The sequence below is a fragment of the Streptopelia decaocto genome (genome assembly GCF_964273445.1).
Source record: "Streptopelia decaocto genome assembly, chromosome: 7".
In the NCBI taxonomy this organism is placed as follows: Eukaryota; Metazoa; Chordata; class Aves; order Columbiformes; family Columbidae; genus Streptopelia; species Streptopelia decaocto.
This window is the reverse complement of record NC_138661.1, coordinates 54,629,931-54,646,886: the sequence shown is the minus strand read 5'-3', so window position 1 is coordinate 54,646,886 and position 16,956 is coordinate 54,629,931. Positions and strand designations below refer to the sequence as shown.

The 16,956-nt window shown below is 37.0% G+C and overlaps 1 protein-coding gene across 4 annotated transcripts in view; it reads right to left on the bottom strand.

The window, feature by feature from the left end:
- Positions 1 to 16,956, bottom strand: part of PIK3C2A (phosphatidylinositol-4-phosphate 3-kinase catalytic subunit type 2 alpha) — a 51,613-nt gene that overhangs the window by 3,478 nt on the left and 31,179 nt on the right. For 3 of the 4 annotated variants that reach the window (XM_082058901.1, XM_082058903.1, XM_082058902.1), the window contains exons 14-32: positions 14,878 to 14,986; positions 14,017 to 14,159; positions 13,197 to 13,385; positions 12,640 to 12,733; positions 12,277 to 12,371; positions 11,777 to 11,957; positions 11,085 to 11,189; positions 9,952 to 10,044; positions 9,496 to 9,625; positions 7,819 to 7,955; positions 6,994 to 7,163; positions 5,722 to 5,878; positions 5,184 to 5,293; positions 4,206 to 4,413; positions 1,696 to 1,820; positions 1,187 to 1,304; positions 1,009 to 1,090; positions 473 to 582; positions 126 to 251 (exon numbers count right to left, since the gene is read on the bottom strand). In XM_082058901.1, the coding sequence (XP_081915027.1) occupies positions 126 to 251; positions 473 to 582; positions 1,009 to 1,090; positions 1,187 to 1,304; positions 1,696 to 1,820; positions 4,206 to 4,413; positions 5,184 to 5,293; positions 5,722 to 5,878; positions 6,994 to 7,163; positions 7,819 to 7,955; positions 9,496 to 9,625; positions 9,952 to 10,044; positions 11,085 to 11,189; positions 11,777 to 11,957; positions 12,277 to 12,371; positions 12,640 to 12,733; positions 13,197 to 13,385; positions 14,017 to 14,159; positions 14,878 to 14,986 (2,482 nt within the window). Of the gene's footprint in view, positions 1 to 125; positions 252 to 472; positions 583 to 1,008; positions 1,091 to 1,186; positions 1,305 to 1,695; positions 1,821 to 4,205; positions 4,414 to 5,183; positions 5,294 to 5,721; positions 5,879 to 6,993; positions 7,164 to 7,818; positions 7,956 to 9,495; positions 9,626 to 9,951; positions 10,045 to 11,084; positions 11,190 to 11,776; positions 11,958 to 12,276; positions 12,372 to 12,639; positions 12,734 to 13,196; positions 13,386 to 14,016; positions 14,160 to 14,877; positions 14,987 to 16,956 lie in introns of those variants that run through there. The other variant, XR_014184693.1, reaches the window with a different exon arrangement.

Sequence of the window (16,956 nt, the reverse complement as noted above, 5' to 3'; positions counted from 1 at the left end):
AAAAAGTTTTTGAAACAAATTCCTTTTTCAGTTGTACATCTTCAGATTTTTTTATTTTAGTTAATAATTTAGCGACTGCTTAGAATAAGAGACAATAGCAAACCAAAGGATAAATTTTAACTTGCCATTTCATTGAACGTTGGATTTCTTGTCTTCCGGGAGATTTTGGTTTTGCGTTTGGATGTTTTGTGTGTATCTGGAAGTAAGTATGTTTTTACATAGGGATTTGGATCTGCACCATCCTCTGTAACCTACAATCCAAAACCAAGCCAAGTTAGAAAACTAGTTAGTGCACACCTATTTGCATATTTATTTTCAAGTACCTAGACTTTGCAATCAGGACCAGTTAAGTTGGCAGGTGGAAAATTTGGAGTGAGAGAAGAGTTCCACCATTCCTGCATCAACCTAACTCAAGAAGATAATTGACAAAATAGAAACAGTTTTTGGCAGTGAGCTCAGTATCTTCACCTACCAGGTCTTTAATGTGCATCACCATGATAAACAGAGTGCTATTTCTATATGATATGGATAGCTTCACTTCTCCTCCCACTTTGCCTGAGGTAGGACTTGATGGACTTGCATCTGGAAAAATATACAATTATTTCCTCTGTAGTATTTGTACATTTTCATCAGTACTACACTGACTAATGAATTATGGAGAAAATAATAGAACAAGTTCCGTTTCTGATTTTATTTACAGTTCTCTAAGAAGAGGACAAGGCCATAGGTTTTCAAGATTTTTGCATTCTCTCTTAAGAATCAACTTGGAGGTTTAAAGTAAAAACTTGAATAATTTAGTCAAGCTATAAGCAAGCCCAAATGTTCACATACATTGTTGCAAATTTTTGGTATGTTATTTTCTTGAAACTGTATGCAGGAACATTTGGACAGACAGTGATGCAGTTTTCAATGAGGGAAAACTATAGTTCATTAAAAAAATAAATTTCATTGTAGAGGTGTCATACTATAGTCATCAAATTTATAAACACCCCAAAAACCATTACCTACCTGTAGGTCTGGCTATTCCATCTATTCCTTCCACTTTGTCATCACGAAGTAATGGATGGAAAAAAGTATAAACAAGATCACACTGAATTTGGAAGAAACGTTACATATTAGTTTAAGTGTTAACAAGCACCAAAATCTGAAAACTTACACTGGATTTGCTTAAGTTATTTGAACTTACTTCTGCCACCTCTGCAGAGCTGTTCATCAGACTCTGTATGTAGCTGTTGAGCTCCACTTTTCTTTTAGCTGCTACATCTTTGATATGCGTTCTTCCCAGAACCATCTTATTAGGAAAGCTACAGGGGAAAATCAAGATAAAGAGTGTTCAGTTAGCACAGTTAGATTTCATTGTCATTTCCATCCTGAAGTGCTGGCATCCATTTTTTATGTCAATCAGGAGTGCAAACACAGCACACTAATAGGAAATTACATTACAGAAATGCAAGGAAACATTTCTAGGCAATTGTTATACGTGATATGACACACAGACTAAAGACACTGAATTGCTTCGCTAGCTTTCCTCCTTAAAACTTAGAGACAACAGTTTGCTCCCTTAATTGCCAACTTTGAGGTCTAGTTTGCCCCTCAGCAGTTTTGTGTCTGTTTCAAGCCATTTCTTCCTCCACCCTGCTGGGAGCAGTTTTTGTTGCTTCCATTATAATAGTGATGAGTGAGTTAGGAACATACCCTGGTAACTTCCAAAGAGGAAAGAGAATGCCAAGTTTGTTGTGGAGCTCCTGGAACTCATCAAATGTTCGGAAGACAAATGTTGGCTCAACTTGCCCTTCTCTCAAAACTCTCACTACATAGATCTGTTCAAAACACAAAAAAAAACCCAAACAAGACAAAAGTAGCAACAATATTACAGAACTGACTTAACAGCATAATTTTCTTAACAATTAACTCTTTCTACTATGGTAATCCTTCTCCAGCATCCATATCCTAGTAACAGCATTTGCATTTTATAGTAGAGGTAGAATTATAAATAGCCGTACTGTAATGCAAAGTAATATCACATGATCTCCCCATAACGTAGATCCACATCTGACAGGGAATAAAGGTAGTTAAGGCTAAGCTGTCCACGTTATCCCTTTTAAACCTTATTGTAAGTTCATACCAGACAGCAGGTGTACAACATTTTCACACATCGGTGCAAGATTACATCTAGACATGTATCTGTGGGGCCAGAACTACCACAAAACTTTTCAGGTGTGGAATACGGAAGAAACTAATGCCTAGGTTTTTTTTTTTTTTTCCAATCTAATTCTCTGAAGATTCTAAAGGATTCCACTTTTAAAGTGATAATTTGGTGGGTAGATGCAAGTGTACTGCATCATATAACATACATTTTAAGAAAATACTGGGGGTACAGCCCCAGAATACAGTTCTCCACATTATTATGAAAGGAAAATGAAGGCTGAGAAATTGCACAGAAAATTCAATTCGGTGGATTCATTTTATGGGCAGATGAGTTAAATGTACATTTGAAAAATGCACAACTGGGAAGATGTTTAAAAATCTAGACAGAGGGAGACTACATCATCTTAACGGTTTCATAGAAGATAAAAGGCTGTTTGGCTTAGACCAGAAGGGCTCAAACACATTTATAACATAGCAATTCAGTGCAAAGCTCTTCTTCACTTCTAGTGTTATTCAGCTTTGTTCTACCTTCGCTAGCTGGCATCTTACCAGATTAAGACATCTACAGCAAATACAGCTTGGAAAGAGGTGTTCACTTGCACATATCAATATAGCTCACTTCTTAAACAACTTGAGGAAAACGTAACTTGAGCTGACTATTCTAGGCCAAACAGCAGAAGTTAAAAAAATGTGAAGATGGTTGCACATCCGCATAGGAATACCAATATTAATACAAGCCTTAAAGTGTAACCCAGTCCTATTGAAATCCTGAGGGCAAATTGTAATGCTTGCTGCCTCTAGCAAGACCAACTAGGATTGTAGGCATGATGCTTTCACTTATGAGGAGCAAAAAGAACTTTAATGGAAGGTCAAAACAAAGCCAGAAAGTATTTGACGGAATGACTCCCTATTCATGAAGGAGCCATTTTACAGAGGGCAGCTACACAAATGTGACTCAAATCCCCATTTTTTAAAAAAATCACCTCCACCAACGCAACTTCTGTCCTTTCTGCCTCCTTCTAGATCCTTCTCAAGAAGTGTCTTCAATTTGAAGACTATTATTGGATGCTAAAAATACAGGTCTGTACGCTAGCACTCCTCCTGTGGCCAGCAGCTAAGCACCCCCACAGCCGCTTGCTCACTCCCACCCCCACCTTGGGACAGGGGAGAGAATAAGAGCAGAAGTGAGAAGATCTGTGGGCTGATATAATGACAGCCCTTGGGAGGGGAGGTGATGCAAAGACAATCTCTCACTGCCTCCCACAAGCAGACCCGTGCCCAGCCAGTCCCCAGGAAACAGCCGCCTTGGAATAAAAGATCCTCCCACCCCCTGCTTGCTTTATCTACCCCCCATTTTCATCGCTGAGTATGACATCGTATGCTATGGAGTATGTCTTTGGCCAGTTTGAGTCAGCTGTCCCTTCCCAATTCCTTGGCTTTCCACAGCCCGCTCACTGCAGCGGGGGGCAAGGGGCAAAGTACAAGAGAAAGCCTTGACACTGCACAAGCATCCTTCAGCAACAGCCAAATCAGTGGTGTTATCCATACAGTTTCAGTTGAGCATCCAAAACACAGCCCTGTGTAGGCTGCAATGAAGAAAGATGACTCCATCCTAGCCAGAGCCAGTATAGCTCTGGTCTTCTCCAGGAATCAAGCAAGTAGGCCCATTTCCATCTAGAGTTCAATTACGGGGTTTGGTTTTGCTTTCAAGACATCCACAGAGTGGCTTAATTTTGAGTGTCAACCCTGGTGCGGGTTTCTAGGCTCCCATTATAGACAACACAGTCAGGCTTCAGAAAACTCTTCAGCTCATCCTAACTCTGACATTAGTGCCCAACTGAACAATAAGTATCTCTAGCTGTATTTACTAAATCTGTCAGTAAAGAGAACCTAGCTATCTGCCTCACAGCTGGCTACTTAAGGCTAAACAAGACATGTTTCCCTTGGACTAATCCTCTGTAATTAACCACTGAACTTCTGGCAAGAAGGACTATGTATCTTGTTGGAAGATAATGCACAGTATCTTCACCGAGTGGAAACAGATTCCACATACTTACATAATGTTTATCTGGGTTATATCTCTTCTGATACGTAAACACAGACACTTGTTTGATTCTGCCATCTTGTTTAAGAGAATATGTTTTAGCAGAAAATGAGAGGATGGGTTCATCATTAGAAGGTAGACCTGAGAAACGCAGCTGAGCCAAATTGTGAATGAAGAAATTAAACTTTGTGGCAACACTTCCCAGACTGGATTCAATCAACCTAGGAAAGAAGGAGAAAAAAAAAAAGTCAAAACCCATCAAAATGGCTCTGTCAATAAATTAGACTTAACTCTAAGAAAAATAAAATCCAATTTCTTACTGACAGAGAAACAGTTTTTAAACCAAGTGTGATCAATGGGCTATATAAATAGCATTGTATCAGCATTTAATAGAAGATGCAGCATCCAAACTTTGGAATAGGTTGTTACCCAAGAAGTAAAGGCTTTCCAGAGTGAGCAGAAAAACTGCATGCATGCTACTCCAGCTTCCTCCAGTTATTTAAATCAAAGTACAATAACGTTTTGTAACACATAGCAACAACTCAGTTAAGCTACATACACACCCCCACTTGCCACACTGGAGCACCATCCCTCCCTCCACAGTACAAAAGCACTTCTTGAAAGAGAGAACTACTTCACATGCATTACAAGGTTCCCATCATATACACTACTATTAAGCAATTCAGGATGTACTCAAAATGCAAGTCCCCAACAGCCAGACAGAATTCTTTACTCTCAGTATTTCAAACACTTTTTTTGCACAAGGCTACTCTTAAAAGCGGGGAAGTATTTTAGCATAAGCATTAATCTGATATGAAAGTGATCTTATTCATGTACTTCACTGGTTAACTGATACATTATGATAGTACAGTGTAACTATTCAACTTCTACAGACACGTTTGTGAAAATCCTTAGTATATCTCTTCATAGCAGCACGCTCCTATTAAGAGGATGATGCTGGGAGATATTTTAGTTTTCACTTATCCAGTACCTCGTAAAGAAAATAGTAGCTTCTGCATCTGTTGTTTGGGGCTGGAGAGCATCCTGGACATACTTCAAGTCCTGAACCCCACTTAGTTCTGGTAACCCAGAAGAAAGCATCTGCAAGAAATTAAAATTTACAGTTTTAATACAATAAAACCAATATGATTTTACGCTGAAATGTCTAAAGCTCTTACACCCTCCAATTCATTTGAAGCTGCAATAAATTGCTAAATGCTGACAGCGACAGCCAACAGTTGCTTATCATCAGCAGTTATTCACCATTTCTGCTGAATTAAAAGCAGTTAGAAACATTCTGCAATGTAATTTATGGTATCATCTTAGTTTTAAATGTTCAGGAAACAGGTAGGTAGTAAGAAAAGCTTAAAAAAAAAAATCCAAATACTACCTTCCTAAAAAGTACCACTGATGTTTTTGATTTTTAAAAGCATGCATTAAGGGTTTCTGCAGCATAAAGAGCATAGCATTTAATACAACCCAACACAACAGATCTATCAAGTTTCAATTGAAATTAATAAAATGATTACCAATGAAAGCAGGTTAAGGAAGAGGCTTGCATGTTTTCTTATCAAATTGTAAGCTTGACAACAGAGATCCACAAACAACTGAAAGCGAATAGTGGGTTTTTCACCACCATTAATGACATAAGCCATATCCGATGTTAGCACAAAAGGAGCTCGATCCCTGTTCAAAAGGCACAGAATTCATAACTTAATTATAAGGTCTATCTATTCCGTTTTTCACGTGCTTCCTTCTCCCCTCCATCCCCACCCTGAGGTAATATTAAATAATCCATTAATGCCATTTTACTTTTTTTGGGTGGGGTTCAGCTGCTTAGTGCCATCTCAGATTCCCAGCACAACCGCCCAGTGCTGGACCTACAGCAGATCTGCTGGAGCAGCGCTTGGAGGCCAGGTTACCTTACAATGCCTTCCACCCCCCATTTCTCTGAGCCATAGCACACTCAAACAAATGCAATAAGTACATTATCACCTGACTAAAACATAGCTCCTCTATCCTGGATAAAGATTATCTTCCTCTACACAGAGGAGCCGTAAATAAGACCTGGTGTTCACTCTTTTCTGTAATGTTGACATTCACTACTGGTTTTGTGAGCCAGAGTTTGTTCTCATTTTTGTCACACTGAGATATTCAGATGACAATGGCTCTGATACTCAATTTCTTATTCTTTGATAAAGTTTACCTAACAAGCATGCAACATGTAACCAGATGAATATAGCTACAAAGGTGAAACTACACTACAGTTTTAACCAATATTCCTGGAAAAGTATGACACCAAGATTTGTGTCAGATATGAGGCTCCAAAATATCAGTAAGAAGTTATATTAATCTTTTCCTGTACCAAAAAACATAGTTCTCATATCTATTGTAAAGAAGTTCCCAATCTATTCATGTGTATAGCACAAAGCTCCTAAGGAATGAATGCAGTTTGGAAGCACTGAAGTTAAATGATGTTTAGGAGACCAAATTCCTTATTTCAATCTACCATTACCTAGAACAGGAGCTTTATTTGAAAGCTGTGCCTATGTGCTTTGCCTTAAAACAGTCCCAGAGATCAGAATATGGAAACAGGAAGCTGGAACCTTTTTCAAAACTAGTTTTATACAGAGGTAAGTTTGAACGCATTCTGGAACCTCAGTGGTTAAACTGGAAGATATTGGCTCCATAATGAGAACGGCAGATAACAGTAACTTAAAGCTAAGGCTTAGACTTATAATGCTTATAAAAACATACTAAGAATCACTTCATTCTCTACTTCACTTATCTACAGCAAATACCTTTTAAAGCTACCAAACATTTGCGCATGACCCAAAAATTTTCCGAAGTCAATGTGAAACATATGCCCTGTGTTTCGAAGCATTATGTTATCATTGTGGCGGTCACAGATTCCCAGGACATAAGTAGCTACGCAACATCCTGCACAAGAGTAAATGAAGTTTTCTGAAGCCTGGAAGGGAGAGGAAAAAAAGTGCATTGAGATCAAATATCAGTGGGAAAACAGCATTCATATATTCAACAGGCAATCTTGACAAGAGTAAAATCAAAGCCAGACAAAACAGCCCCTAATTTTTTTTCCCAAACAGTGTGCTTCAATCAAATAGCTTTTCAAAAATCTTTAGATATCACACTTTCCAGCAAAAATGGTTGCTTTGTTTTTCAAATAAATTAAAGAGGAGTTGAAGAGAAATCACAGAAGAAATGTTAGCAGAAAAAAGGGTACAAGGCTTATATTTCCAATGTGTTTCAACAGCATTGTAGCCAGAAGAAAACGTTTGCTGCTTCTTTAACTCCATGTCCTTGTATGAGAAGACGCCACTGCTGCTAAATCGGAATTAAGAACAGCCATCATTCCTTCCTATCTTCAATCTGAAGTGCATTTTTTCCGTATCCAATAAAAACTCAGGTTCTCAGGTTTCACATTCGATCTGGCTTCTTTTCAGTTATGTAAGGGTTTTTCATTCGCACTTTTTCAAGTATAGGAAAAACTTAGTTTCCAAAAGATAAAAACCAAAAATTTCAAAGGAAGATCTGGAATAATAATTTCATTCTTTCAAAAGGTGGTATTTATCCCTTAAACAAAAAGTCTTCAAAAAATAAGTTACCTTGTCATATTCCTCCTCTGTAGGATTATACTTTCGTAACCATTCTGCCAGGGGCTTGTCTTTAAAAGAACCTGTCACTCCATATTCCACTTGAATTTTCCTAAGTGTATCTGAAGCAGGAACAAGCTCTACCATACCTTTATACAAAATACAACAAAGTGTATTTAACCATCTCCTTAAGTTATACTGCGTTTTCATTATTCAGTAGAAACTTTCTTGACAGCAATGGATTTTATAATCTTAAGACTAGTTTCTTCCAAAACCCAGTTAGGTCTAAAAATAGTGCTATTAGTCTACTAAGCATTTCCAGACTATATTACAAAGCATACCATGAAACACATGTAGCAATCCAAGTTAGGATTACTTCACTACAATTAGTTGTGGCTGTTAGAATGCACATATAAATTATATTTTGAATAATTACTTTCTACTACATAAACTAGTATTGGTCTATAAACAATAACTGCAAAATATTTTGCTGCTGACATTTCTCATGCACTGACACTTGAGTAACCTGGTAACTTTAGCTGCTGCCAAGTGTTGAAACAGGCCAGACTGCTGCTCCAGAAATACAGCAGTGGGTTTTTTATCTGGCCTTATTTTGGAGATATCATTTACTAAAAATATTTGTATAGCTAAATCATAAAATGAAAACATTTACTTGATTAACAGAATTTTACTTCTCTCTTGGCAAGAGCTACTAAAGACAAATCTGTAATTTATACCCATTTTTTCTTTTTCACTTTAATCCTTCAAGTACTTTAGGAATGCTAATATTAGCAGCAACAAAAAAAAAGTTAACATGCTCTGCAATCAACTCATCATTCAAAGTAGGAAGAAAAGCCATCTGTTTCTCTAAAAAGCAAGTCTTACATAAATAGAAGCTTTTTGCTTAAGTTTTGCCAACCTAAATTTCCAATGTTTCCATGTACTTAAGAGTTTCCATCATGCTGTTCTAGCATCTGACTGAAGAAATATTTATGCTATTGTTTATCCTCTTAAAGATCTTGTAGTTTCTATTGGCTGGCTCTAGAGAATAAGCGACAACTAGCAGAAAGCGTGTTCAAGGTGCAGGGCGGTATTTACACTCAAACTTAGAGTTCTGTGACCTAGTTTCAAACCTAAAAGACTGTCTCATATTCCCAAGGAACTTTTACCAGCATATGACACTGATCCTGGGGGATTAGTCTGGGGGGTGGGGGGGTGTTAAGTTTTTCTTCTTTTTGCACATTTCAGTACATGAATGATGCTTCCTGACTCAACTGCAGCAGATTCCAAGTACTTCAAAAGTTGAGTTTTGACCTGAATACTTTATTCCATCATAACTAAACTTTAAGAATCAGGATTGCTATGGCACCATTATCTTCTTGTCTTGCAGTATAGGCATCAACAGAAACCTTAGCTTTTATCATTATATTTACTTGTTTGCACAACTGTTCATTGACAGCAGAACAGATAATAATCTCAGCACTCAAGAGAAGAAACACATTTAAATGTAACTCAGCCATCAGGAAATTCAGAACAATTTAACTTGCTATATTCGAGTACTGAATTCCTTTCATGAAAGGCTTCTGGCCTTCTGCTGTTTCTTGGGCTTGCACGGCAATTTTTCACTACCAGTGGGACAAAAAATTGTAGTGGGAGAGCAAAGATTATAGGTAGCATCTGGTTTTGCACCTCGGTCCTTTCCAGTTGAGAGACACTTGAAGATAACCATCCGTAGATCCAGTCCCTCCTGCAGCCAGATCTTATCCATAATCTTAATCATTTGTAAAGCCAACATATCTTGTCTCAGATCTTCTCCAACCTTAAATGCAAAAAAAGTTAACTAGATACATAATATGCTTTCAGCAAAACTACACTGATTAATTTCTTTACATTTCTAGTAAGTGATACATTATGCTGCTTCTTCACAGTTAAGCACTTAAAAAGAGAAATAGGCTACATTTAAGCTTTCACATGCAGCAGACTTCATTTTGCATTTTACAACCTGTTCAGATGTTCATTTCTAGATACACAGGAGCAAACTCACAAAATAACTAAGCTTATTGGTCTATGCTAAAGTTAATGGATACCAATGAAACAGCAATTATCATTCAACTTTTTTTTCTCCAAGACACATTTAAGGCCTACCTTAAACATCACATTAATTTCTTCTCCCAGAGGGTCTGCATTTAGCAGTGCGACCTTCAGTGGTACTGCATTGGAGCTGAAGAAAGAACATGCCTACAAGTAGACTTAGTGTTAATACTCAAAAAGGACTATTCCTGCTAGCCCAGAAAACCAGACATTCTGACAACAAGCAGGTTTGATCCACAATGTGCCTATTCAGACTTTTCACACTGCACTCATTGCGAATACGTGCTTCCTTTGAATAAAGAGCCCTTTGGCTCTTATTTGCTGAATTCTTGTACAAAAGCCAACTGTGCTGCACAGTGATGTCTTACCCTTTTTGAAGGGAAAAGTGAATAAAACATGGATAAATATTTTATCAGAAGCTTTTTTTGAAACCTAGAAGATATTATTAAAAAACCTGGGTATTTGCGTGTTTCACGGTGTTTTCTCATTTATCTGCTTTCAAGTACATACTCGTGATTTAATAGTTACAGAGGAGAAGGAAAGCAAGAGGAACTGTCTCTGCACAAAGGATCAAATCCAGTGTTCACAGACCTTTAGGTTCTCAGTCATGCATGATGATATAATCGAGGTTGTGCTTGAACAGATACTGTCAAACCTTGCAGAGTTCTGGAAAACTAATTTATCTGCTTCTCCTACATTATCACTTGCTGTATCTTCATAGTAAAATAAGGCTGCTCTCTGCCCATTAGATTCAGTGCATCTCCTGGACACAGCCAGCAATGGGTAGTTTCACATATTTCACAGTATTTACAAATTGTTTGAACTTTCTAGCCTTGCTCAATTTTCTCTTTTGATTACTGTAAATGGATTTTTTTTTGGTGCACTTTGAATAGTCCCCTGCTTTACTATCACCCAAGATTGCTGCTCTCAAAAGAGACAGGGTCTGAAGAAATAATGTTATTACAGATATTTTTTAAAATACAAGTACCTTCATTGGTTTTACACAAGTATGTGTATAAATTTTATCTTTTCTCAGCTAACTTCACTGTCCTGTTCAATCAGAATTTTTAATTAAAACCTTGGCCTCCAGCATAAAGAGCTTTCAAGAACCTCAGGTTTTTTTTGCCTATTTGCAAAAGCTTTGCCTATATGTAATTTTTACAAAAAAAGCTTTGAATGTACAATACCTTAATATTTAGCTCTTTTGCCACAAGACTGGGGTTAAGAGGCAAACGGCATTTATTCTTCAAGAAAAATAACTGCACGCGCTCCATACCATTTTGCAAGGCAGCCTGCAAACAAACAAAAAAATCAGCACCACTTTCCTAACTGAAGCATCTGCAGAAAACTTCTTATCCTGAAGCTAATGTTTTAACTCGTCAGTGCCAAAGGAATGCTAAAAATTAAAACCGCTCTTTAGCTATTAAAAATATATAAGCCTAGCAGTACAACACTCACATGACGAGCTTATGGTTGGGTTTTGAGTGGGTTTTTTTCTTACTGAACCAGATGATAGCATCCCACTCTATCAAACTGTAAATTCATATTAGCACATAAACAGATACCCAGTCCTTTTGCATAATGGGATAATTCTTCAGCAGCAACAGGTTTAAATCCAGTTTCAGTTTACTGTACACGATCCATCCCAGTTTCTTACCCTATCACCTCACACAATCATGTTTCAGATGACAGATTTGACAAAAGCATCAAATTCATTAAGCCATTAACTTGTTAAAATGCTGAGCAATAGATTAATAGATTTTACTATGTATTTTACATAGCATTTTATTGAATTTAGACTAAAGAGACAGTTGAGTGGATTGTTTTGAGGGTATACTCAGTTTAATCACCCCAAGTAACATTAAAAATACATACACACCTGTCGAGCAGATCCACTTGTTTGCTTTACTCTTTCTGCTACCATTCCAAAAAGCTGCACGAGCCTGGTCTGCTTTTCCAGCTCTTCCCTCAGCCTTTTTCCACAGACTGAAAGAAAAGCTCCAAGAATTTGCTCGTATCTTACACCAAACTTTGTATCATACAGTGTATCCTTAAGAAGCCTGAAATAAAGGATTTCAGTTAAATTCTCCTAAGGAAAGTACTGCAAACAATGCAATACTAAGACATTAAAATATTTTAATGAATCAGTACTATATATATTGAAAGTTACTGATATACAGGATATAAAAGGCAAGAAATTTATGCCTCAGAGGTACCGTCTGTTTTTTCATGAAAAAACCCCAGGATCTAAATTTTGTACACTCTCCACTTATAACATTCATTTTTATGAATTATGATATTAACAAAGTATTTTTTTTCTTGAAATATTGTTCTTATAGTAAACACATTATGTGAACAATGGAACAAAGAACATCTTACCAATATAGGTAGTGCGCTACTCGAACGCTTCCCAGGGCCCGAGCCAAAAGAAATTTGACAAGAGCACTGTCAAGGTAGGTTTCAAACTTCAATGCCTAAATACAAAGAAAATTAAGTAAATTTAATTTGGTCTGGATTTCATTTTAGATGAAGACTGAAATTTTATGAGTAATGCACAGAATCACCATGAATCCATAGGACACCCAGAGAATTATTTACTCAAACTGTTTTCCCTACTATGCATTAAGGTTATTAAGTATAGAGGCATGCAATTGCACTTCTGCTACTAGTAATCAGCAATTCCTTTGGGTTTTCAAGACCAAAAAAAAATATCAAAACTTCAGTGTATGGAGAAAGTCTTACTTGCACAAATTGAGGGAGGAAATCTGTTAACTCATCATCGCTTAATGTCTCTATCCAATTGACAGCTGTATTTCGTACTTCCTGATCGGCAAACCTAGAAAGTCACCACAAATCCAACATTAAGTTTATTCTGTTCATGTAGGATTTTTTTTTTTTTTTTTGAGATCAGTTAGATACAAAGGAATCGATATAAAGTCTTTAACAGCTCAGTAGGACCTACAGTTTTGAGGCCCTTCAAAGATACAAACACGTGCATGTTTAGGACAAACATACTAATTTCTCAAAACTTCAGTCTTGATAGCTTGGCTGTATATCTTGCTTTCTTGCCACAAATTTGATTTCAGAATCCTAACCACATTTGCTATTCTTTCACTACGTGACTTGGTTAAGCCTACATGAATAAAGTACATATTCTTTAAAATTTTAAGGATATTTAGCTTTTGCTACAAGAAATACAGCAATATTTTTCCACAAGAATGCCATTCAGAATCCTCTACTGAAAGAAGTAATATAATGCACAATAAACACACAGAACTTATTTACATTGTTTTTCTTACTTTGAATCAAGTAGTTCCAGTGCAGCCAAGGGTGATAAAGGAGGCCACTGCTGAAGTAATGAATATATTTCTGGAAGACTTGCCCAGTCCCAGTGAGGGGCACTAACCAATATTTTTGGTAAGCTACTGGTATGACTATGACAATAATGTCTCTTGTCCCACAAAAATTCTTTATCTTCTTTTGACAGCCTGCAGACGAAAGCATTTTAGTTTATAACATACATTACAGACCATCATCTGTATATACTCAATGCTTCTGGTCACTGTATACATACAGATAATTTAACACATGGAATGAAATTAAAATGGCTATTTCCTCCACAAAAGTCAAACTCAGAAGCAAAATAAAGCCTCAAACATTATAGAAACAGTTGTTCAAACTTATCATTTGGGCAGGACAAAAATAAGTTTTAGTATAATCTGAAGTAAACCAAGATGTTAATGTTAGTTTGGTGCAGATACGTGGGAAAGGCTGCCAGAAAAGCCTTCATGGCATATGAACAGCCACTGCTGAAATTGCCACCGCTCCCTGGAAATGAAGAACTGCCAAGCAGGAACAGGCATCCATAACAAGCAGCCAAAAGGGGAGCAACCTTAGCACAGGAGAATATTATGACACTGGCCATGGAAAAGTACAAGTAAATTCATTAAGTCAACACCATTATTTTGCAAGTTTAATTCAATCTCTAGTTTACGTCTCCACAGGTCTTCAAAATACACTAGAAAATATTGAGGAAATTTAAGAATAAATAAGTATTCCGTATCCTAGCCACATATTGTTATATACAGAGAGGCCACAGCTAGAAACAGATGAACATACCCAATAGTGTTATCTTTTGCGAGAATGGCATGGAGACGTTCTCTCAATGGTTTTTCTAATGTTTCTATGGAATGATGCACAGTAGTCTTTGCAGCTTGGGGAATTTTGTATTCAATATCAAAAGCATGGGATGGGAAGTCAATCTAAAAAAATCAAAAAAAAAAAGATAGATATGAGAGTTCCCTCTTCCAGCAACCTCAGATGTTTAGATATCTGAACTCTCTAGTTCTACACGAATAACAATTTTTAGATACTGTTCCCTGAATAATTTTTCATCTCAATTCTTCTACATAAATATGATCCTTAAATGTACTGTACTTCTCAGAAGTGCAGTGAGAATGCTTAGAGTGAAGACTAATCACAGAACTATTAAAATTCACACCAGTTGTTTCAACCCAACCACCAACTCTGACCATGTTTTGGGACTGCTAAGCCATGGCCAGCACAGCGCCTTCTCTTCCACGAGAAATTTGGGCTCTGCATTTAGAATGAGAGGTGCTTATGTTCTGTAAAGAAACTGGAATTGCTATTGTTTGTGTCTAGACAACTCCCATCTCAGAATACACTTCCATAGATACATTTTCAAAGATGTTCTCTCCCAGTACTGATAGCACGCACTACTAAGGCATCTCCAGTTTCTCTTCAAGAGAGTGATTCAATAACTGGCTTGCATACACTTACAGCAGTTTTCCATCCCTTGCCCTTAATGCTTAGAAATGACTACTCTGTACTGGCTTTCAACCATGACCACAATATTTACACTCTTCTCAAAATGTTAATTGATCTGTTTCCACTCATGTAAGACTTACAAGTCACAATATTCAAACAAAACAGTCAGATCAAGTCAGAATTATATATAACCTGCAATACTATTCTTTCCATATTTCCTTTCTTACTGGCCATCCCTGACACATGATGTGGATGTGATGAGGTCCAGAGTTGCAAGAGCTTTGTCCCACATGTTAACAACCTGGGAAAAAACGCATGGACAGGTATTAGTGTCACGGTTTACTTCAACAAAATATTAGTAATAAAAGTACTATTAGAAGAACATCAATGGTCACTACAAGGAAACAATTCTAAAATATTAGCGTGGTGTAGGACAATAGTTCAAACTGAGTATGTTTCTACTGCAGAGATAATAGGAGGATAGTTCAAACTGAGTATGTGTTTCTACTGCAGAGAATAACTTATCTTATGATGAGTATTTCAACATGTTCAGAAAAGATGACAGGAAATCAAACTGAACTAACCAATTTAGTTCAGATCGTAAAAAAGGGAATTATGATCATCAAGTATCAAATGAATTTGTTTCTTTCACTGGATGTCTTCTGTACTTTAAGTCCTTTAAAACACTGCACACAACTTCTAGGTGGGAAAGGCAGATGAAAGAGTTCAGTGCTGACCCAGCTGACCCAGTTAAATCAGGTTCTCCCTAAGGGAGAACATACTGAACATACGCCACCTTCTTATACACTCAGAAAAAAAAAAAAGGCATAGGCATATGAATATTATAGACATTGCTATTTGCCTGGACTTTCCGCATTACTAGATTCTGCAAGCATGTATCAGATGATATTTGTATTTGCCAGTTTATTCCCCGTATTAATACCATTCCCAATCTTAGTAAGGAACAACTGAGGATACTTCATATATCAGTTATACATATTCTGTTAGCCACAGAAAACTTCTATCAGTCTTTAGAAATCAAAATACAGTCTCAGAAGACTCCTTGAAAGCCAAAAGTTTAGTATATTTTGAAAGATGTTTTATGGCTTTTATTTGTTTCAAAGAAAGAACACTTCTTTATAAGTAAATATTGATTAACTGGGAGTTCACAATGCCAATAAAAATTCCTAAATCACACCATTGAAGTATAACCGAACAGCTTGTTCTTTTTAATAGTTCTCTGGTTTAATATACTTGCCACAGCCTTCTGTCTCATCCACAAGGTATTTTAAGGCGCTCCACACACACTTCATCTAAAGGGATTTTAACTTGACTATAGATTCTTCCAAAGCACATATATGACCTTCTCGTTAGCTATAAGTTTTAACCCCTGCATGCTATTGATGCTATTCTCAGCTGTAACATGAATATTTAGCTAATATATTTAATTATCTAGTCCTGGACTTAATCCAGTGGATTAGAGCACTAGCATGTCTACTGCTGTCATACAGGGCATTCAGTAAACCCTGGCACAACACATTCTATTGTAGTGCTCTGCATAAACCGAAAATACAGTTTTCTCCCCAGAATAACCACTATGAGAAGAAAATGCAGCATGAAGATAAATTTGCAATTCAAATCAAAAGATAAGTTTTTAAATCAAATACTGTGAAATGTGATATTTAGGTAGGATACTGAAACGTATCATTTAAACAGAAGGCTGCAGTAAGCATCATTCATGAAAAGAAATCCAAGTTTCAGCGGAGACTGAAAGCAGCTGCCAGCCATCTCTGCAATGCAGGAAAGCCTCAACTCTTAATCACCCCAAAGCTGTTGGAATGGTCACCATGCAAAAGGGGAAGCTGAACAAGTAGAGCCACATTTAGAACCAGAGGACACAAACCACATGGAACAGACATAAGCAATACATAGATGTAACTGTTCAGGAAAGACTTGGCTGTCTTTCTGCAGCCTTGGTTGACAATGAGGTGATTTAAGTTTCCAATAAGACCTACAAGTCAGAGGCACAGATAAATGGGAAATCTTAATCAAAAATCCTGAAGCTATTTCGCAATAGTGTGATCACTTCTGCAACATCATGCTTAATTCTTGCATCTGTGGTTCAACTCAAGTTAATGTCTCACTGAATAGCTACCCAAGTGATGAGTGTTTTGGAATACACATCATAATGAAAGTTGCAAGGACAAGGCAATCCAGGAACAGTTAACTGAAGGTACAGCACTACTACTGCTACTGAAGCTACAATTTTAA